Source organism: Nycticebus coucang, chromosome 13 (genome assembly GCF_027406575.1).
Source record: "Nycticebus coucang isolate mNycCou1 chromosome 13, mNycCou1.pri, whole genome shotgun sequence".
Taxonomy (NCBI): domain Eukaryota; kingdom Metazoa; phylum Chordata; class Mammalia; order Primates; family Lorisidae; genus Nycticebus; species Nycticebus coucang.
In genome coordinates, this window is record NC_069792.1 from 12,267,120 (window position 1) to 12,289,421 (window position 22,302).

General features: G+C 42.4%; 1 protein-coding gene across 5 annotated transcripts in view; it reads right to left on the reverse strand.

Moving 5' to 3' along the window:
* The window catches only part of ASPH (aspartate beta-hydroxylase), a 230,019-nt gene that overhangs the window by 4,581 nt on the left and 203,136 nt on the right, over window positions 1-22,302 (reverse strand). For all 5 annotated transcript variants that reach the window (XM_053558393.1, XM_053558390.1, XM_053558394.1 and 2 more), the window contains 3 exons: window positions 13,944-14,079; window positions 7,894-7,985; window positions 7,391-7,524 (listed from right to left, as the gene is read on the reverse strand). In XM_053558393.1, coding sequence (XP_053414368.1) covers window positions 7,391-7,524; window positions 7,894-7,985; window positions 13,944-14,079 — 362 coding nt within the window. The remainder of the gene's footprint in view (window positions 1-7,390; window positions 7,525-7,893; window positions 7,986-13,943; window positions 14,080-22,302) is intronic.

Below are 22,302 nucleotides of genomic sequence, written 5' to 3' on the forward strand. Positions count from 1 at the left end.
TGCAGTCCATAGAGTGATCAAATCCATAGAGACAGAAAGTAGGTAGGTTGCCAGGGGCTGCAGGGAGAAGGGGGATGGGGCGTTATTGTTTAATAGAGTTTTAGTTTTACCAGATGAAAGGGGGTCTGTACAATGTGAGTGTTCTCTTAATGCCTCTACATAGAACACTCAAAAATAGATGAGACGGTAAATTATATGTTCCTATGTATATGTATTTTACCATAATTAAAAAGGGAAAGGCTGAGGGGGCAGGTGGTGGGGACAGAGGGAGAAAGGCAGGCTGGCACGGTGGAGAAGTCATGGACTCAGGTCTCTGGGGTTTAATATTCACGGGCCCTGGAAGGAGCCACTTCGCACACAGTGTCTCCTCATCAGCGTCGCGCGCTGATGTGAGGAATAGCATATGGCTGGCACATAGTGGATATTCAAAGAATGATAGAGATTATAAAACAGGGAAGGAAGGAAAATACAGAAAAAACAGGGAAAGGATAAAAGACAGAGGTGAAATGTTGGGAAGTGGTTTGTCATCAAAAATTACTTGAGCATCCTTCTTTATGAAGTCTTCCTTCGTTGGAGAAAACTGAAAGCTTCCCAGTTTCAGCTGAGATGCCAAGAATCTTTAGAGAACCTGTGAAAAACACTTAGTGCAGCAATGGCCAGTGATGCTCAAAGTTGTTTGAGTGGCAGAGAATCTAGAAGCGACTGAAAATCCTGGAAGTAATGAAAATAACTAAACAGAAAATTCTAGGCTGTACCAAATGACATTTTTCACTAGGTTCAGGTGTAACAAAGCCAAATATTTAGGAATATTTTATGGGAGAAAAGCCTCAAGCATTTAGTCATTAACTTAAATTCCCTGTGAATTGGAGAAAGTTATTAGCATTGGAACACACTGGTCACTCAGGGAACATGAGTGTACATAGGAGTAGAACTTAAAAACCACAGGTTTGTGGTCGTTTTAAGTAAAACATGGATTAGCATAAACCATCAATTGATCAATTTCTTAAAAAAGATATCTGGGAGGGCGGCGCCTGTGGCTCAAAGGAGTAAGGTGCTGGCCCCATATGCCAGAGGTGGCGGGTTCAAACCCAGCCCCAGCCAAAAACAGCAAGGAAAAAAAAAAAAAAAGTATCTGGGAGGTATTCCAAAGGATTGTCAAATGTGGCTTTTTTTTTAAGGCTCTTAAAAGTCTATGGGCAAGTGTATTTCTGTTGGACTTGGACTTGTATTTACTCTTCCATTTGTTTCATACATTTTCTCAGAAAATAGCAATGATACTCAGTTACTTAATGTCGATTCTGTAATGAAGATTCCTTCTGAATACTTAAAATACTTTTAATTAGTTATCAGGGATAGAAGGATTAACAGTCCATTCACCACTGTTCTAAAGGGGGAAAGAGAAGAACAGTAAATCCTCGGCCAAGCCATGTCCAGGCTGCAGTGACTCTGGGGTCACACTGGGCATCTCCACCTGCCTGGGAAAGGAGGCATGTTTTAACCACAGAAAAAAACAGGCCATAGGATGCCAAAGGTCTTTAATCTCCTCTGAATAAAAACCAAACACTCTCATTAGAATGAAAAAAAAGTAATTTTCAATCCAAATGCTTTGTGAGAAAGCACCACCAAATATGATTAAGTTATATTTAAACTGTGACCTGGAAACATTTCTCTGGACCAAAGACGGTCAGAGGGGCCCTTCAGAGGGGTCTTCCTGGAGGTGCTGCCACAGCCCGTCTTTCAGGACTCCATCCCCCACAGCGCCCTGGGCTTCCTGTTAGAATTTGTTACCACTAAACAAAGACCAGAAGATACAAGAACATCTGGTCACAAGGTAAAGCAATATTATATAATCTCTCAATTTCTCAAATTCTTATAATTAACAATCATGATATGATAGCGGCAATACATAATTGATAATGAAAATATATGTTATAAAATACTTGAGGTACGTGGAGAAAGGTCATTATTTCTATAGCAATATAGGGAGGGATTAAATGATTGATTCTGACAATCATTTCTTCAGTCTGCTGCTAAGAGCCACTAAGGCCAGTGTGTGCCCTCCCAGTTACCTATCAGGCTGGCTCAACATTTCAGGCTGGGAACTTGAGTCTGCAGAGAGGTTCAAGGTCACTGTTCATACTCTGCACAGTACCAACATACTTTGGAAGGCCCCATTTGAGACTTGGAAGAATGATTTTTCTCTCTGGAATCATCCAAAGTTCAAACAACTGAGCCACTCCACAAAGGTAACAAAGAGCCCCACTTGCCAGGGGCGTGTTTACTCGCAGACTCAAGTTCATTTGGTTCTAGATCAATATTGCTACTGAGCTCATCTTACAAACCACAAAGCATGGCCTGCCTGGAGTGACCCAGACAAAAGGCCCAGCCATGGAGGTTTCTCAGCTGCTTTCTCTGCTTGCTACCAAGAGCTCTGGAAAGGAGAGAAGGAGAGTCAGCATTCAAAGTGATTACTTCACAAATGCAGTATGACCCCCATTTTATAAACAACAACAAAATCCAAAAAGCCCAAGCAAGGCTAATGGTGGCATCTAAGAGCACAGACTTCCAAGCCAGAATACCTGGAACCAAAGCCTGGTTCTAATATTGTGGTGGGTGGAATCCACTGCCCCCTCCAGAAAACTGGGAACCTGTGAATGTTCCTCCCTTGGAAAAAGGGCCTTGTAATTAAGGGTTTTGAGATGAGATCGTGCTGGATTAGGACAAGCCCCAGATCCAGGGATAAGTGTCCTTTGAAAAGATTAGCCGGGCATTGTGGCGGGCGCCTGTAATCTCGGCTACTCGGGAGGCTGAGGCAAGAGAATCGCCTGAGCCCAGGAGTTGGAGGTTGCTGTGAGCTGTGTGAGGCCTCGGCACTCTACTGAGGGCGATAAAGTGAGACTCTGTCTCTACAAAAAAAAAAGAGAGAGAGAGAGAGAGGACACTGCAAGGAGAAAGAGACTGAACAGAGAGGCAGAGATTGGAGTGAAAGGAACAGTAAAGATTGCCAGTGACCCCCAGAAGGCAGGACGGGGGAACAGATCTTCCCGCGGAGCCTCCGGCATAGACCAGCCCGCCAGCACCCTGATTTCAGACTTCGGCCACCAGAACTGTGAGAGAGTAATTCTCTGCTGTCTGAAGTCCCTCAGATTGAGGCAATTTGTATGGCAGCCTGATGACACTAATACAAACAGCAACCTACTCCCCATCTTTATGCTTCAGTCTCTTCAACGGTAAAATGGGGATTTTAATAATTCTAATCACGCAGGGTGGTTGTGACGATTAATGAGTTGATGTATGTAAAGTGCTTAGAACTGGGTGTGGCATAGCTGTATTGGGACCATATCCATCATCACCGTCACCATCTTTACCACAGATATACAAGTACAGCACCGAGAAACATGTGGGCAGTCTCGCTGGGTACTGGGATCAAAAATAATGCTTTTAAAATTGTGCTCCTCTGTGTTCTGCAAATTGCATGCAAGGAGCACGTATGAGTTTTATAACCAAAAGACATTTGTTAATTTGAGATGATCATTTATTTACAGTGATACACGCTGCATACCTGGTGACTCTCATCACGAGAGCACTGTGCCACATCTTGGGGATGGAATATTTAAACAGCACGCACACGGGCAGAACCCTATAGCTCCAAGAAACAGCAATCTGATTCTTAAGATCCGAGAACGATAATGCATAAATTGCTATCGGTAACCTACTCTTGGAAGCTGAGAGGCTCCGAAAAATTGCTTCCTATTGCCTAGCACAAGGAAACCTGATTTCTTGGTTTCTCTTTCCGTGCTAATAGTGCTTCTATAATCACAGCATGGAACTTCCAGATTTCATATTACACTCTCTCTGTGCTCACAGTCTATAAGCTGACTGTCTCCTGTTCAGATACCTAGCTATTTCACTACAAGCATCACATAGCACTTACATTTCACTGACCCTTACCTCTGTTCTAGGAATGAAGTACTCAGCCCACTCAGCCGCCAGAGGCAGGCATGGCTATAGACAAGAACACGTGGTGATATAAAGAAAGAACAGGAGGACGGTACGCAGCAGACCACTGATGGTGCTCACGATGAGTAAGGACCCTCATCATGGGACCCCTGGCTCTTCAGGGTTGAGAGGATGGGAAACAGTAACCTGGCCCAGTAATAGGAAGGCAGGTGGAGCGCACTGTGAATTTGCAAAATATACTGTCTGCAAATTACGTTTATCAGCAGCTCCTTACTGTCACGCCAAGTAGGTTGTATTTTAGCTCAGCAGAAACTGAGGGGCTGCCAAGTTAATGTTCTTATTCGATCCCCCTCTGAGCAAGCTGCGGGGCTGGGGCTCTTAGCCCTCCCCTGCAACAAATCAGGATGGTTAACTTAATTGTTTTAAACTGGGGGTTGAGGGTGTTGGCAGTGGTTTCTTTGTCAGGCTGGTCACAAGCCTTTGCTGGAGGTCTGGGGTAGGAAATACACCTACAGACGTGCTCTCGGGGTAGGCCTCCCAGTGTCACCCCTGCATTTTGCTCTGTTTGGTATTTTAAGCTGGGGCTTTGTGATGTTTGCCACCCAGGCCACAGTGCAGTAGCTGTTCATCACCACACTCAAGGTGTACTACAGCGTAGAGCTTCTGGGCTCAAATGATCATCCTGCCTCGGCCTCCAGAGCAGCCGGGAGGTGTGTGCCACCAGGCCCAGCATGCATTCTGAGTCCTCTCCAACGTCTTAAGCCCCCAGCACCAACCTCCTGCTCCCCTTCCTGACTGCCATACCCATTCTTCCCCCCTGGACTTTCTCTTTCCGACTCAGCCCCCTGAAGTCTAGGATCAGTACCACACCTTTCCCTCTCCCGGCCTGTGCCTCAGTGGATTTTTATCTAGTGATTTTGCTCCAAGGATGGACAAGCAGAATAGACGGCAGAAGGTGAGAAAGGAAGGCAGGAGCTGGGGGAGAGAGGGAGTGAGTGAGCAGACGCACATTAGGTCTGAAAACCTCAGCCGCGCTCGGGAAGGGAGCTGGTGCTCTTCTGCACCCGCCCTGCCTCCACTCCCACCTCCCAGAAGTTGGCCTTGGTCATCTCTGCGCTCTCCAGCAGGCTCCCACGTCCTCTCTGAACTCCCTGGGCTTCTCACCACATCCGGGCCCCTTCTCACGTTGACAGAGAGCAGACACCATCTGAGTCCACAGTGGTTTGAGAAGATTCATTTCTCAGAAGAAAAATTCCACCTGTCCAGCCATCTCTGACTCCTCCTCCTGGTCCACCCAACTCTGCCCTTTCCTGCCCTGTCTCCTTGGGTCCCCTTCCTCCTTCACCTCTAAATGTAGATGTTTCCAAGGACTCAACTTTTGTTTCTCAATTGTCTCCCAAGATTCCTCTCGACCCCCTGGGAAGCCTGCCGCTCAAGTCTTTGTCTCTGCCCCTGCCTTCTCCCCCCAGGGCCAGACCTCTAAGTCTAGCTGCATACCGAGCTGCTTATCTCTACCACCATGCCCACCAGCAACTAAACAAAATATTCACGAGCACTGACTCACTTCCTTTTCCTTGAACTTGCCCCATGCCTTCCCAATTGCCAACATTTTCCAAAGCATCACCACCCTCCTGATGACCAGGATCCCCTCAGACTCCGGCTCCCGCCCCCCACACTCAGGTCCACCTGACTCAGTCTCTGCAGCGCTCCTGCGTCTGCTCTTTCCTCTCCATTTTTCCCCAGCATCCCAACGCCGGCTCTTCTTACCTTTTTGGCGGGCTACCCTGTCAGCCTGTTCATTTTTCTGCCCATTTCCCCCCCCAGCGTGCACCCGTGGCTTCCACAGTAACTACCCAACAGAGGTCTAATCCCACTAGTTTGGTATTCAGACCCTCCTAGGTTTCAGCTTCTACGATACTCTTTCACCTTCCCACCTTATTCTTTATGGACCCTGCTCTGTTGTTGATGTCATTTTTGGCCTGTGTCCTAATAGGTGCTCTTTTGAAATGCACTTTGCCAATTTTCAATGTCCCCATCCTTGCCGTTTTTAAAACTGCCCCTGTCAAGATTCCAAAACCTCACCTGCAGGACAGGGCCCTCCTCACTGCTCCATCTGGAGTAGTTTTACCTGTGCCCCTCTGACGACTCAGGTGCCATCCTGCTTTGTACTGTTTTCCTGACTGGCCAGGCCTGGCAGGGGAGGCCACATCTGAATCATCGCTGAATTTCCCCCAGCACCAGGTGTCCCCAGGGCAGGTGTCTGTAAATACCCAGATGGACAACTCTATAGACCCCTGAACTCACCCTCCACTCAGACCCCTACTAAAGACCATGAGAAATGTGTACAAAGACAACAGTTTGGTTTCTGATCTTTTCAATTGGTTTTTTTTTTTTGGCCGGGGCTGGGTTTGAACCCACCACCTCCAGCATATGGCACCGGCGCCCTACTCCTTGAGCCACAGGCGCTGCCCTTGGTTTCTGATCTTAGGGAGCTTACATGCAGTTCACTGTGGAGCCAAGGCTAACATACCTTAATGAATAAAAAGTGACAGAGACAGGATTATCGAGGCCATAACAGTACACATATTCTAGGAAGTCGGAAGAGAAGTTCCATTTCTCTGAACTGAAATTGGGTGGTAGGAACAGGTCTATCTTGGCTGGGTGACAAGACAGGAATCGCAGGGGAGGGAGTATCAGCATTACAGGTACAGAAGCCAGAGTGAGTGATCTTTGCCCACAAGATCATGAATAAACCTGTTGTAACTGGGAAAGGAAAAGGCTGGGGCAGGACAGGGAGACCTGACATTCACCAGGATCCAGCTGATGCTAGAAGAAGGATTAAGTAGCCTACAGGCATTATACCATTTAATCCATACAACAACCCTGCAAAGTAGATATTATCACTGCCAATTTCCTAAGCAAGGAGGCTGAGGCTCGAAGGGATTAAGTAACTGGCCAAGGTTATACAGGATTAGGTGGCAGAGCTGGGATTTGAAAGAGGCAGCCAGCTTCTTTCCCACCATGCTGTCTCCTCCAGAGCAAAACACATCAGTGTCATGGGGTGTTTTTTTCAGAGAGTGGTACTTCTTCTATTTATAAGCAATGCAAATTTTAAAGCCACAAGCACAATGCCTAACAGTGTGGGGCTGAATACACGTTGGCTGACTAGGAATGCAAATCTGTCTGCCTACAGAAAGGAGCCAGAAGCCTCCACAGCCACATGAGGGCTCTGGGGAGAAGGAAGGAAGGTGGCCCTAGAACTGGGCAGAATCTCCAGACGAAGCACAAAGAAGTATAGCGGGGATAATATCACCGTGCCCCTGCCGACTTCAGCTACAGAGGAAGAGAAGTAACCCGACTGAACACAGCTTTGCTGTAATGAGCACCCATCCTCAGAGTGATGGCTAGGGAGGGGATGCAAGACACCCACTTGGTCTCGTTGGCACATCGGATCTTGCAGCCTTCCTTGGGAATCACCAAGCCCAGGTGCATTCGGAGCCTGCAGTTTGTTGGCCCCGTGTGAGGCCACACATGAGTTCCAGGGTGCATGACGGAATATTTGATCTGTGCAGAAAACATAACACTCTGTTCAGGCATGTATCGAAACGCAGAGGAACCACTAAATTAAAATGTCACTACAAAAGGACTGTCAATGTGGATTAGAGCCATTTTAAGACTCAGACTTTATATTAGAAATGATGTCCTATTTCTTCATGAAGGAACTAAAAATAAACACATATTTTCTGTGAAGTGATAAACACTGCACATTTTCCACTCTCAATTCTGACATCATCCATGTAAATGATGTTTCATTAAAAGGGGAATGAGAGAAGACAAGTTCATCCTGCCTAAGGATACGACCATTTCTCTGAAAAGGTCATTGTGCCCTAACGACCAACTGTGCTCTCCCCATCCCTGCAAGGCTCCTGGCACCTGTCCTCGGCGGCATCCTGTGGTCTCGGGGAACTTTTCTAGTAGAGTACAGGTTTTAGGAGCTCCTTTACAGGCATTTTCATTTTTTCTTCCTGGAACAATAAATGACAAAATAATGGTTAGAAACAAATCCCAGCAAAGCCTTAACTCCTCCCGTCTGGACCGTATGCAACCTACACAGTCATCCTCACTGTGGGAACAGAAGGGGCATGAACACAGAAGACTGAGTGTTTTGCTCTCATAGTGACTGGCAGGCAAGGATCCAAATTCTGCCCTCAATTTTGCATTATTTGATGAAGGATGTCTAGTGGACAGAGCACATTTCAAATATAGCTGACCTCTGAACAACATGGGGGTTAGGGGTGCCCTCCCATGCACAGTCAAAGATCCATGTACAACTTTTGACTTTCCCCAAACTTACCTACTAATAGCCTACTGTTGACCAGAAATCAGACTGATGATAACAGCAGCAGCTGATAAACACCTATTTTGTTTGCTATATGTCTTATTTACTGTATTCTTACAATAAAGAAAGCTAGAAAAAAGAAAATGTTGTCTGGAAAATCTTAAAGAAGAGATTTACAGTGCTGAACGGTATTTATTGATACCATACGTTTATGTCATCTGTTTACAAGATGGACCATCTGTCTGAAATGTGGGCAACTGCAGCTGCGGACCCTCTATCTACGGTATGGACAATTCAGCTTCTTCTTGTAATGCCGTGACTTTTCTCTGCTTCTTGTGAGCACTTCCAGCATCACTAGTGGCACTTCATATGGTTCCCATGTTGTTCTTTAAAATGTAAGGTACTGCACTCAACACAAAGAAAAACAGGCAAGAGCCGTAAGAGATCACTTTTGACTACGATGCACAATTTGCAGGATAGACAAACTGTTCACATAGAGATGATTAGTGTCACAGAGAGTTTTAAGTCAATACTGTGATACTGGGAGCTCCCACAGGAGGTGGCTGTGAAATTATGAAGGCAGGACAGCATGTGCTACAGTTAATTTTATGCAGTTATGATTTAACATTGCATCTTTACCTTTGTTTACATTTCTTTTGACTGTAAAGGTGTTGCATGGGAGGCTGATGCCACAGCAGCCAGTGAGCAGGGATGGGAAGTCCACACAAGGGGAAAGATCTGTACACTTAAATATCCAGGAGAACAGTAGTGGTAGAATGCCAAACAGGAGTTATGTAGTAGTCGTGTGAACAGGACATCGTCTTGCGCGGTTATGGCTCTATAAGGATAACATGGTGCCTTCTGCAGGAACCACAACCAAGGAAGTCCAAGGAGTCTAACTTGCCCCACAAAATGTTACCATGTATAGTCTCCATTTATGTGTGTAAGTTTTGATAGATTTTAACTTTTTATAATAGATTTGTGTATATTTTATGGTAGTAAATAATCAAATAGACTAGTATCTATTTTATGCATTCATATTATTTTCTTCTTTGATATACCACGCTATAAGGTTCATCTGTAAGTTTTTTCCAATTGTTAGAAATCTCCACAAAAATTCCGAATGCATTTATTTTAAAAATGCACATGTAAGTGGACCCGCACAGTTCAAACCTATATAGTTCAAGGTCAACTGTACTAGTTCCACCCCACCCCCTGCCGCGATGTCAGGCAGAATAACGACCCTCCCCCACAGATGTTCACACGCTAATCCCAGGAACCTGTGCATATGTTAGCTTTCATGCCGGGGGTATTAAGTTTTCAGATGGCATTGAGATTTCTTATCAGTTGACTTAAAATAAGAAGATTATCCAGGATTAATTGGATGGGCCCAACATAATCACAGCGTCCTTGAATGTGGAAGAGGGAGACAGAAAAGTGTCTGAGTGACACAGAAAGAGAAAGACCCCATTGGTCATTGCTGGCTAAAGATGGAAGGAGGCTACAAGCCAAGGAATGCAGGCAGCCTCTGGGAGCTAGAGCTTTTGGAAGAAATGCAGTCTTTTAGCTATATTTATTTTAGAACAGTGGGACCACTGAGACCACTTGTACACTTCTGATGTCCAGAACTGCAAGATAATAAACGTGCTTATTTTTTAAGCCACAACTTTTGTGATAATTTGTTACAGCAGACACAGGAAAGTAATATATCCCCAAAGGCAGGAAAATAGCTTATGTTTCTACCCTAAAAATGCATTTCTAGGACTATATTAAAGAGTTACCAAGACACTATTTTTAATTGGAACATAATGTCTTTTTTGATTGCGTTTACCATGAAGGGATGTTAAATTTCTTTGAATGCTTTTTCAGCACCAATTGAAGTGATGATATGGTTTTTGTCCTTGGTTCTGGCAATACAATGTATCACACTGATTGATCTGTGTACACTGAGCCATGCTGACTTCCCTGCAATGAATCTCACTCCATCATGATGAATAATCTTTTTAATGTGTTGTTGAATTCAGTTTGCTGGTATTTTCTTGAGGATTTTTTCATCTAAGTTTATCAGAAATGTTGGCCTATAGTTTTCTTTTTTGTTGTACTTCACCTGATTTTGGTATCAGGGTGACACATGCCTCACAGAATGAGCTTGGAGGTATTCTCTCCTTGTTTTTTTTTGAATAGTTTAAGTAGGCTTAGTATTAGTTCTTCTTGATCCCAGGGCTTTTCTTTGTTGGGAGATGTTTTCTTACAACTTCTTTCTTCTTACTTGTTATTGATTTATTCAGGTTTGGGGGTTCTTCTGGGTTCAATTTTGGTAGATCGCATGTGTCTAGGAATTTATCTAGTTCATCCAGATTTTCCAGTTACTTGGCACGTAGCTGCTGATAGTCTCAATGATCCTTTGGATTTTTACACAGTCAGTTGTATATCTCCCTTTTAATCTCTGAATTTATTTGGGTCTTTCTTTTTTTCTTCATCTGCCTAAAGGTGTGCCAATTTTATCTTTTTAAAACAACATTTTTTAAATTTTACCTACCTTTTGGGCTTTTTCTTGTTTTAATTTCACTTATTTCTGCTCTGATCTTTATTTTTTTATTTCAGTATATTATGGAGGTACACGTGCTCTGGTTAGTTTGCTTTTGAATATTTTAAATCAAAGTTTTAAGTGTGCCCTTCACCCAGAAGGTGAGCAAGGTACCCATGCGGTGTGCCCATTAGGTGTGAATTTACCAACCCCTTCTCCCTTCTCGCACCTACTTGAATTATGCTGAGCTTTGCTTCCATACGAGCATATCAGTATTGAAAACTAGCTCCAATTTAGTGTTGAGTACATGTGGTGTTTGTTTTTCCATTTTTTTGATATTTCACTTAGGGGAATGATCTCCGATTCTATCCAGGTTGTCAGAAAAGATACTAGATTACCATCTTTTTTATGGCTGAATAGTATTTCATGTTACCACAGTATACCGTAGTTTACTGATCCATTCACGGGTTGAGGGGCACTTGGGTTGTTTCCACATTTTTGTAATTGTGAATTGTGCTGCTATAAACTATCAAGTGAAGGTACCTTTTTTTATAAAATGTCTTTTTTTCCTTTGGGTAAATAACTAGTAGTGATCTTTACTGTTTCCTTCCATCTACTAATTTTGGTTGGTTTTGCTCTTGTTTTACTAGTTCTTTGAGATGCATCATTAGGCTGTTTATTTGAAGCTTTTTAACTTTTTTAATATAGGCACTTATTGCTATAAGATTTTCGCTTATTGTAGCTTTTGCTGTTTCTTATTGGTTTTGGTAGGTTGTGTTTTCATTTTAATTTGTTTCAAGACATCTTTTTGATTTCTTTCTTAATCTCTTCATTGACCTACTGGTCATTGAGGAGCACATTCTTTAATTTCCATGTGTTTGTATATTTTCCAATGTTCCTCTTATTATAGATTTCTAGCTTTATTCCATTGTGGTCAAAGAAAATACTTGGTATGATTTCAATTTTTTGAATTCTATAACTCTTGTTTTGTGGCCTAACATATGGTCTGTCCTTGAGAATGATGCATGAACTGAGAAGGACGTGAATTCTGCAGCTGTTGCATGAAACATTCTATAAATAGCGATTAGGTCCGTTTGGTTTGTAGTACAGATGAAGACCAATGTTTCTTTGCTGATTTTCTGTTTGGAGGAACAGTCCTATGCTGAAAGTGGAGTGTTGAGGTCACCAGATATTATCATATTGAGTTCTGTCTCTCTCTTTAGCTCTGATAGTATTTTCTTTATATATCTGGGTGCTCCAGCATTGCCTTCATATGTATTTAGAACTGTTATACCCTTTTGCTGAATTGACCCCTTTATCATTATATAATGACCTTCTTTGACTCTTTTTTACAGTTTTTGTCTTAAAATCTATTTTATATGATAGAAGTATCACTATAACTACTTTGCCTGGATATCTTTTTCCATCTCTTTATTTTCAGCCTATGTGTGTCTTTATAGGTGAAGTGTGTCTCTTGCAGACAACATATGGTTGGCTCTTGTTTTTATCCATTCAGCCACTCTGTGTCTTTTGATTGGAGAGTTTAGTCCATTCACATTCATTCTTGTTATAATTTGATTTCTGGTTGTTTTGTGGTCCTCTCTTCCTTCCTTCCTCTCTTACTTTGTGGAAAATGATTTTCTAAGGCTGCCCTTTTCCATTTTTGGTGGCAGCTCATCTGCTTGCAGATGCTTTTAATAAATCTCTGCTATTAACTCTAAAGAAAGATTTTCTCCAGTAGTATGTTTTAATTTCTTGCTTTTTACTTTTTGTGTTTCTGTTACAGGTTTTTTGATTTGAGGTTACCCTGAGATCTATAAAAACATTTTATAACCAATTATTTTAAGCATATGACAACTCTGCTTACAAACAAGCAAGTAAAGAGAAATCTAATAGAAATTCTAGCCTTTACGCCATCCTCCCAGCATTTTAACCTTTTGTGGTTTCCATCCATTTCTTTTATACTATATCTCAAAAAACAGTTGTGGTTATTTTTGATGTCTGTCTTTTTGTCTTCCTACTCCAGATACAAGTGGTTTGTATACATAATTGACAGTATTTGTATAGTTACTGTTATCAATGAGTTGTAGGAGCTTCAGGTGATTTTTTTATTGTCCTTTAATGCCCTTTCTTTTAGACTGAAGAACTACTTTTCGCATTTCTTGTAGGGTGGCCTGGTGTTAATGACATCCTTCAGCTTTTGTTTCCCTGGGAAAGTCTATTTCTCCTTCATTTTTTTTTGCCTCTCCCTAATCCCTCGAGGGTTAGGTTTTTTTCGTTCTTCAGCACTTTGAATGTGTCATGCCACCCTCCCCTGGTCTGTAAAGTTTCCACCAAGAAATCCACTGACAGACTTATCAGAGCTCCTTTATATGCTATTTTTTTTTCATTTCATTTTGTTTCCCTTTCGACCTTTTCTTTATCTGTTGTCAATATAAGGAACTTCCATTGAGTACATGTGGTACATGTCTAGTCTATGAAAATTCAGTCAACTTAGGGAGGTGGTCAACTATGGAGGGTCTACCATATTAATTCATTGAAAACACACACATTGGAGCCCTGTCTTTGTGTCTGGAATTAAGCTCCAGAAATACAAAGTTGAATATGAACCACTTCTTATTCCTGAAAAGCTCAAATGGCAGTTACTAGTGACTTGTCACTCTGGGGTGTTACCATTTCTAACAGCTCTTCTCCATGGTGATGTTGTGGCATCTCAATATCATCTTCGTGTTACAGGAGCAAATGAGGCTTGCAGATGCTCCTATTTAAGCCATTGACAACAAGCGGAATTTTCAGTTATGACCGACCACAGTAGGGCTACTTCAGCGACATGTCATTCAACAGGGAAGACCAAGAAAATCAAAATACTACTTATAAATATTTCTCCAAATACACATATAAATACACACACACATGTACACACATACACAAATAGGGCTCAGATGTAGTTTTTAAAAACAATGAATGGATTTCAAAAGTCTAGGTTTTCTGGGCTCTGTCCTTTAAGTTTGGGAATCCCAGCTCTGGGACGTTTCACAAGGAGACTTTCACCAGTGCCTACTTCCTGTCAAATCACTTCTAGATGGTTCTCTAACCACCTAGAGGTCAGGAGCTCACCTTGCTGCCACAGCGTAAACTGGCTCCAGTCTCCCTTCTCCCTCAGGTTTTCATCCTCAGGCAGGAAGAGACCTTTGGCTTTATCCATCACTGCAAGGCCTTCATCTCGGATTAACTTCCAGTGTCGTTCTAAAGACTAGAGGGAAGATTCTGGCTTTACTAGACTGAAAATGTGCCTGGTAGAACACTTCATAATGACTTTCAGACTTTTTTTAATGGCTTGTTTAGTAAAGTAATGAAATTTTGCTCCTGTCCTCATTTCTTATATTTCAATTTTCTTGGGGACCTCTTGTCACAGGTAGATAAAAGAACTCATTTTTCAGAATCAAATATTTTTGCTGCATAAAAATTTCAATAATTCCCAGAAACCTCAGAAAGTAACCCCCTCCACAATTTGTTTGGTGTTTTATCTAAAGACTTTTTAAAACCATAACCCGGCAAGTGTATTGAACCTGTGGATCCTACCACCGAGGTACACAATAAACTCCCCAAGACGCTCCAGCATCCACACTGAACACAGATCACAGATTTCACTTTCCCCTTTAACAGAATTCCTATAAAGCTGCCAGTTAACATGGTAAATATTAAACTTTCAAAGATGTCAGAAAAGGGTCCATTGGAACATTTGATATGTTATAAAATTAACAGCCAAACAAAACAAATGTGCTATGTTTAGAACTCAGCCACATAAAAATAGCTATTTGACTGTTGCTATGTGAGGGAGTCTTCGCTCCTGCCAGAAAGTGGGGTTATGACCAGCAGTGCCTAGGAGTGGCTAGGGGTGAGGGGCAGTCACGGCAGACCCCGTGGAGGATCTTCGGGCATCTTCTTCATCACACTGAGCTGCTGACCAGGGGTGGGAGCAGCAGGTGGTGAGGAAGCAGGCCAGGGTGAGTGTGTGAACAGCAAACTGAGATAAACTGCCACCCAAGGAAAAGAATAAAAACTAGCTTTCCCACCAGAGGAAAGAGACAAAGGTGTACAAATAAATTAGGATTTGAAATGCTAATAATTTGAATCATGTCTGTGTTATGTGAGCAGTGCATGGAATAAGTGAGAATCTGGATTCATGCACAAGAAGGAACATACTAGCTGATTTCAACGAGATTCAGGGGTCAGGTACGAAGGTCGAGTGTCCCTAATCCAAAAATTCAAAATTTAAAATGTTCCAAGACATCTGAAATCTTTTGAGCACCAACATGATGCCCAAGAATAATGGTCACTGCAGCATCTTGGATTTCAGATATTCAGAAGGGATGTTCAACTGGTATGAATACGGCAAATATTCCAACATCTGAAAACATTTGAAATCTGAAGCACTTCTGGTCCCAAGGATTTTGGATAAAGGATATTCAACCTGTATTTTAAGTGATTCTGGAGCATGGGACTAGACCCTAATACATCAAAAACCAAGAAAAAGATGTGGATTCAAACACTGAAAACAATTAGCAGTCTCCAAAAATAGACTTGCCTTGTCGAAGGTGGTTCTCTATCTTTTGAGATTAGTCCAGTGAAATGACCAATAACTGGGCAGAGCGAAGCTTGAGATAATGTGTGAGGTGTTTTAGCAAGCCCTGCTTTATGAAGTCATGAGTCAGTGAAGAAAAACGAGAAGGAATCACCAAGTCTGCACAGACAGAAGGCTCCCACAGAGACGGCCACTCTGAGATTTTGTGCAACACAGTGGCACACCCAGCCAACCGAGGAAACACCTTTATATGATGTGAAAACATTAGGGTTATTAAAACATTCCAGGGCAAGAGAGAGACTTCGATTAAATATTGATGTTCTGATCTTTCTGCGACATCCACTCATTACTGTGTGTCAACATCTATACCTGTCCCTGCTGTCGCCCAGCTTGGGGTGGTGCCGAAGCCAGAAAAGCAACCTGCAGAACTGAGGCTGAGCAGCTCAGCTGAAGCCGAACAGCTGACCTCATCTGCTCAGCCTTCCCCACACACCTTCCATGAGTATCTAGCTAAGGTTGCACCATGCTTCTGAGGATATTTGTCTCAGGAGACTCTGAACAAGTAGTCACACATAGACAGCAGGTGATAGGATTGGTAGAGTGAAGGTTACTTTGATGATAATCCTGTTTTCTTTGATGATTCTCTTAGATGTTTTGTTAAAGTGAAAATTACCTTTCTGTTGTTTACACATTTTGCATTGTTAGAGTGAAGACAGTTGTTTCATCAAAGTATTGATGTTGTTTTCTGTCAGATAAAGTTAAAATTTTCTAGGTTTGTTTCCTGGTATTCCCATTATACAAATGATCAGAATTGTATCTCAGGCAGAACAGATTTGAGAGGCTGCTCTCGCTGGTCTCCGGAACTGCTGGCCCTCTGCCAATGAAGTTTGGTGGACTTGATCTCCGTCTCCGCATGTCTGGCCAGGGACAGGCGGCTGGGCCCTCGTCATCCAGTAACGGTGCTGGTCAGTTACCCACATTGAGTGCCCAGTTTACCGGCTCGTTTTCATTTTCATTTCATCCCAAGTGGGAAGCTAGTTAAGTAGCAAGTCAAAGATTGCATTTCAGTGAAGAGATACTTAAAAGCCTTCACTTTGACAGGTTCCCACACCAAGAGAATACAATTTTTTTTTTTTTTTGTCAAAAAATCCCAAGATCATGGATCTTGGAGTAAAACAATGCAGCATGCAGCCCAGGATTTTGTGGTACATTCTCATCTCCTCAAATGCATCAAATTTGCTGGGGCTCACGGTGGTTATTGCAACTTGCTCATGTTGCTAGATAAATAAATCTGTTCGATTGTTAAATTGCCACACGGAGGAGGAGACAACTACCTCTCCAACACAGGAAATTACTTTTCAAATGAAGTTACTGGTGCCTGAGAAGGGCATGGTGTTCCTCTCTTGCCTGCTGGTATTTGAGAAGTTCCTTTTATTTCTTTTGAAAACTGATTTAGGGGCCTGGATGGTAATAGCTCATCTTTTGTTACTAAAATAGGGCACAAAGTGGTGTAGGAAAATATGAAAGTGACTGCATCACTCAATACAGTTTAATTTTTTTTTTTTTTTACTTAAGAACAGGCTGTCTTTTTTATGTGTGAAATGTTGTCATTCCTGCCCCTTCACCTCCAGCTCCCCTGGGAGTGTTGCCAAGGTACTTTTCTATGAGTAGTAAGGAGCTTATTTTTAAAAAAGAAAAAACTTTGTTATTTTCTCTGATAATATGTGGCACACAAGTGCCAGATGACACTGACAGATGACAGTCACCCGCAAAAGGAGCAGGGCCAGAAGGGTTTCCAAACACCTGTGCTAAAGCGTCACCAGACATGCTTGATACTAAGCAAACCCTGCATAGATTTTAGTTTATTTTCATCAAAACAGCCACTTATTATTTTCTCTTTTGAGTTCAATACTTTGTCATAGAATTTTACAAGCGGAAGGAATCATACTATTATTCTAGGTAAAATTTTTTCACTTTGGGGATGAGAAAATGGCCCCTGGAGTATCAGTGAGCTTAACATCCCACAGTCTAGTACAGTACAGCTAGTGCCAGAGCCAGCTCTGCTCTCCACAGAGGCCCCCCAGGGAGGAGAGGCATAAGGGCTTCAGGCCGTGCTGGACTGTGGGGCCCTGCTCCTCTCTGGAGCAGGAGAGCAGCTGTGGGGCTCCACAGCCTCCCAGGCACAGTGACTTACTGGGCACCCGTCAGTGTGGTCACCAGTCAGGATCCGGCACTAGCAAGGTGCTTGGGGAGCTGCATGTCCCCGCTGAGTACCATGCAGAGGGCAGCCTCAAAGGCGGTCTCCGCCATGCAGAGGGCAGCCTCAAAGGCGGTCCCCGCCATGCAGAGGGCAGCCTCAAAGGCGGTCCCCACAGACCAAAAGACCCCCCCCAGTTAAATCTGGTGACATAAAGAAAAACACAAACATAACAACAATCAGAATCTTCTATGTGTTCAATGTAAACATTTTTTTTGACCAAAGTAATGACTGTGTTGGGGAGAGCTTTCCAACATTGGAAAGACATAACAGGAGCTTTTTATGGAGAAAAATCTGGGCTAGAACCCGAGTATGTTGTCTTTAAGCACAAACCAAGGAATCACGTTTTATGAAATTCACATGATTACAGGAAATTAAAGAGCAAAGTTAATTATCCACGGGAGGTGTGTGTGTCTGGAGAGGGCCTGCCTCCTGGTTCAGGCACAGTGGCCTTCCGTGTCCTCACGGGACAGAAAGCGCAGAAGTTGTCCAGGATGTCCTTATGAAGGACACCAGTCCCACTCACCAGAGCTTTGTCCTCACGACCTCATCACCCCCCAAGGTCCTACTTCTTAACACCATCACCTGGGGGGCCAGGTTTGAACATGAGGTTTAGGGAGACACAAACATTAACACCACAGCAGTATGTGTATGTGTGTGTACGTGAGTATGTGCACGTGTGTTTGTGAGAGAGGAAATAAATTTTCTCTAATTTCAGTTTTCCACGAAAGCAGAAAGGTTCATTTTTAAGGAAATTCCAACAGAAACTTGAAGGCTCATGAAGACCAAGCAATACTTTGCATTTTTAAATCAAGCATTTTTAAAGGTCTTCTTTGAAATATTACTTTCTTATTCCTAAATCCACCTATTTTTATAAAACTGAAAAGAGAGGGCAGCGCCTGTGGCTCAAAGGAGTAGGGCGCCGGCCCCATATACCGGAAGTGGCGCGTTCAAACCCAGACCCTGCCAAAAACTGCAAAAAACCCCAAACTAATAGCATTGGTATTTGTTGGCAGGGGGCCTAACACAGTCACATGTAAATCCTTTCTCCCTCTTCCCTTCTTCTAAGACAAAGACACAAGGGACCTAGTTAGCCCCCCACATCTGAAGTTCCCACCAGAGGTCCCTAACCTTCAGGGCAAGCGTGAAATTTGCTCACCCCCCACCACCCCACATAAAAAAGATCTGTAACTGCCCCCCTCCCACAGATGCCAACTGGGTATATCCCCAGATACTATCTTTGGTAAGCCTGGCCTGAAAGTCTCTGCTCCGGTCTCCTCTCTGGGCGCCACCGCTCACGCCTTTCAGTATCTGACGTGGTCGCCCCGAAGACAACCAACATCTTCTCATTCTCATTTTTTCTTGTCGTAAAAAAGCCTTTGGAAAACAGAGATTTGATTCTTCTCCAGGGTCACATGGCTTCATAAACCCATCATCAGCATTTGCCTTGTGAGTTAAACCTCAGCTGTATTTGGGGCTCCAGGCATCTGTATGCAGACTTCCCAGTTCCAGGCCTCGTAAATCCCACAGCCGGCCTCGGCTGGCCTGAATCCTGCCTCTCTCCTGACCAGCAGCCTCCTCGCCTTCCCAGACAGCCTGCTCATCCAGCGAGGATGCTTCACTTTTTTCTGCGACATCAAATTAGATTAAGTCCTATTTTAAAATCTTCTCTTAAAATTGACTTCCTGCAGAAAGTCTTTCTTTTTAGAAGTAAGCTAATGCTAAACTCCTTGTTATTTAACTATTTTCCTTACTCATATTTTTATTCAATGAAAAATGTTTTGCAGCAGTCAAATATTACTACATGAATATAGTTCATTACTACATGAATATAGTTCTCATGAAAATAGCAGTCTCTCCCCAACTCTTCCCCAATCCAGAGTCAACCTCTAGCTAATTCTTTTAAATATTGCTTCTATTATTTACCTGTGTACATTTAAATAACATGTTTATATGGCTATTCTTGATTTGTTAATTTTAGACAGTATCTCTTACCTGTTAGGGAAGGTTAATGATTTCACAATTTGATGTCAACTTCTTCCCTTTCTCCATCCTTGCAATACACTTCATTTCACAAATCTTTCATAAATCTGGGTAAATTCACATTCAGGTTTTATAATATTATGACAATGAAGTATCATTCACACTACACTTGAGATGTATGATTACACTTTTTTCCACATGCAGTTTTTTTTTTTTATTCTGCCCCCTTTTGGTTGGTTTAATTTTCGAATGCACTTAACACTTCTTTAATGACTGTGCTATAAAGTCTCTTGATACCACCCTTTGCCAAAAACATCATATAATCATTTACTTCCTTTTTCTGTTTTTCTGAAGGTAATCCTCCAGCAGTCTGGCTGCTGCCTGGCTGTCATTGGGACTGTTGGCTGGCTGAACTTGTGGGTCAAAGGTCATCGCAGAACTTTCCTTAGCTTCTGTCTGGTATTGGGCTCCCTAATTATTTGATTCTGAATCTAAAAATATCAGAAGCTATTCCTGATTGAAGGTTTGACTATCTATAATTAGTTATTTAGGTAGTAAATAATTTCTTTTCATAATTTTTTTCTTGTTATCTACCTGTAACATAATTACTATTTTATTTTTAAGTATTTAGTTGACAAAGAATACATTGAAGGTACATGTGATTCGATATATGCGTATGTGCAGTGTAATGACTGTCACAATCGGATTAACGCATCCACCCCACCCATGCTGGATGCTACAGCCCTATGACTTGTTCATCTTATAACTTACAAGTCTGCACACTTTGATCAACACTTCCCCATTTCCCCCACAAGCAGCATTCTACTCTCTGCTGGTATGAGTTTGACATTTTTTAGATTCTACCTACAAATAAGATCATCCAGTTTTTGACTTTAGGGGTGTAAAATCTGGAGCCAGCCTGCATGATTTGGAAACCTATGTCTGGCTTATTTCACTTAACATAGTGACCTCCCGGTTTATCCACTGTCACAAATTCAGGACATCCTGCTTTTATTTTTTTATTTTATTTTTTGTAGAGACAGTCTCACTTTATTGCCCTCGGTAGAGTGCTGTGACGTGTCACACAGCTGACAGCAACATCCAAGTCCTGGGCTTAGGCGATTCTCTTGCCTCAGCCTCCCGAGCAGCTGGGACTACAGGCGCCCACCACAACACCCAGCTATTTTTTTGTTGCAGTTTGGCCGGGGCTGGGTTTGAACCCGCCACCCTAAGTATATGGGGCCGGCGCCCTACCCACTGAGCCATAGGCACCGCCCAGGATATCCTGCTTTTGAAAGGCTAAGTGGTATCTTACTGTGCTATAGCACTGTAATTTTTAAATCCATTCATCTGCTGATGGAGATGTACGGTGTTGAGGGTAAATAATGTTGCAATGAACCCAGGGGTACAGATATCGAAATACTGATTTCATTTTTCTTGGATATACACCCAGAAGTGAGATTGCTGGTTTATATGGTAATTCCATTTTTAAATTTTTGAGGAACCTCCATACTGTTTTTGAATATGGATGTGCCAATTTACATTCCCACTCCCATTGTGCAAGAGTTCCCTTTCCTCCACATCCTCCCGGGTGCTTATCTCATCTTGGTCATAATAGCCATCCTCAGGGTGTGAGGTGTCATCTCACTGTGATTTTGATTTACGTTTCTCTGATAAGTGATGTTTAGCATGTTTTCATATACTTATTGGCTATTACACATTTTCTTTGGAAAACTGTCGATTCCTTTGTCAATTTTTAAATTGGGTTATTTTATTTTGCTATTGCATGGGTTCCTTACCTATCCAACATATAGTCTGCAAATATTTTCTACCATTTTGTAAGTTGTCCTTGATTTTGATGATTGTTTCCTTTGATGTGCAGAAGATTTTTTGTTGGATATAGTTCCACTTGTTTACTTTGCTTTTTCTTGCCTAGGTTTTTGGTGTTATATCCAAAAAACTATTGCCAAGACTAATGTCTTTTTATAATTTTGAAAGCATTGCTCCATTACATTGTAACTTCCAGTGTTGCTCTTAGGAAATCTGATGTCTTTTAGATTCTCCTGCTCCCCGACTACTCCCTCTTGACCCCGTAAGAGTCAGTGTGGTATAGAAGTTAGGGGTGTAAAATCTGGAGCCAGCCTGCATGATTTGGAAATCTGACTCTGCCACTTAGTAGCTGTGCATTTTGAGGGCAAGTTATTTAACTCTGTGCCTTAAGCTTCTCATTCATAAAACTTCCCTCAAGAGTCTCTGAGAGGGTTAAGTGCATTGAAAAGGCCTGTGCCATATACAAGCCCAGCCATGATGATAATGATGAAGAATTTGAGATCTCCTCTTTCTGGTTTCCTGAAATTTCGTGACAACATGCTCTGGTGTAAGGGCTAGACACCGAACGGTGCCCTTCAATATGCAAACTCACATTTTCAAATTCTGGACCATTTTGGGTATTATTTAATAATTCCTTCTCTATCTTTTCCCCATTCTCTCCTTTTGTTTTTCTGTTGGATATGTTAGAGTGAGCTGCTACTTTTTTTTTCTTTTACCTTTTCTCTTTTCCATCTTTGTCTTTTTATTTTTCCTTCCTTGACTTAGCTTCTAATCCCACCATTAAATTTGTATTTATGCACATCACATTTTTAAATTTCTCA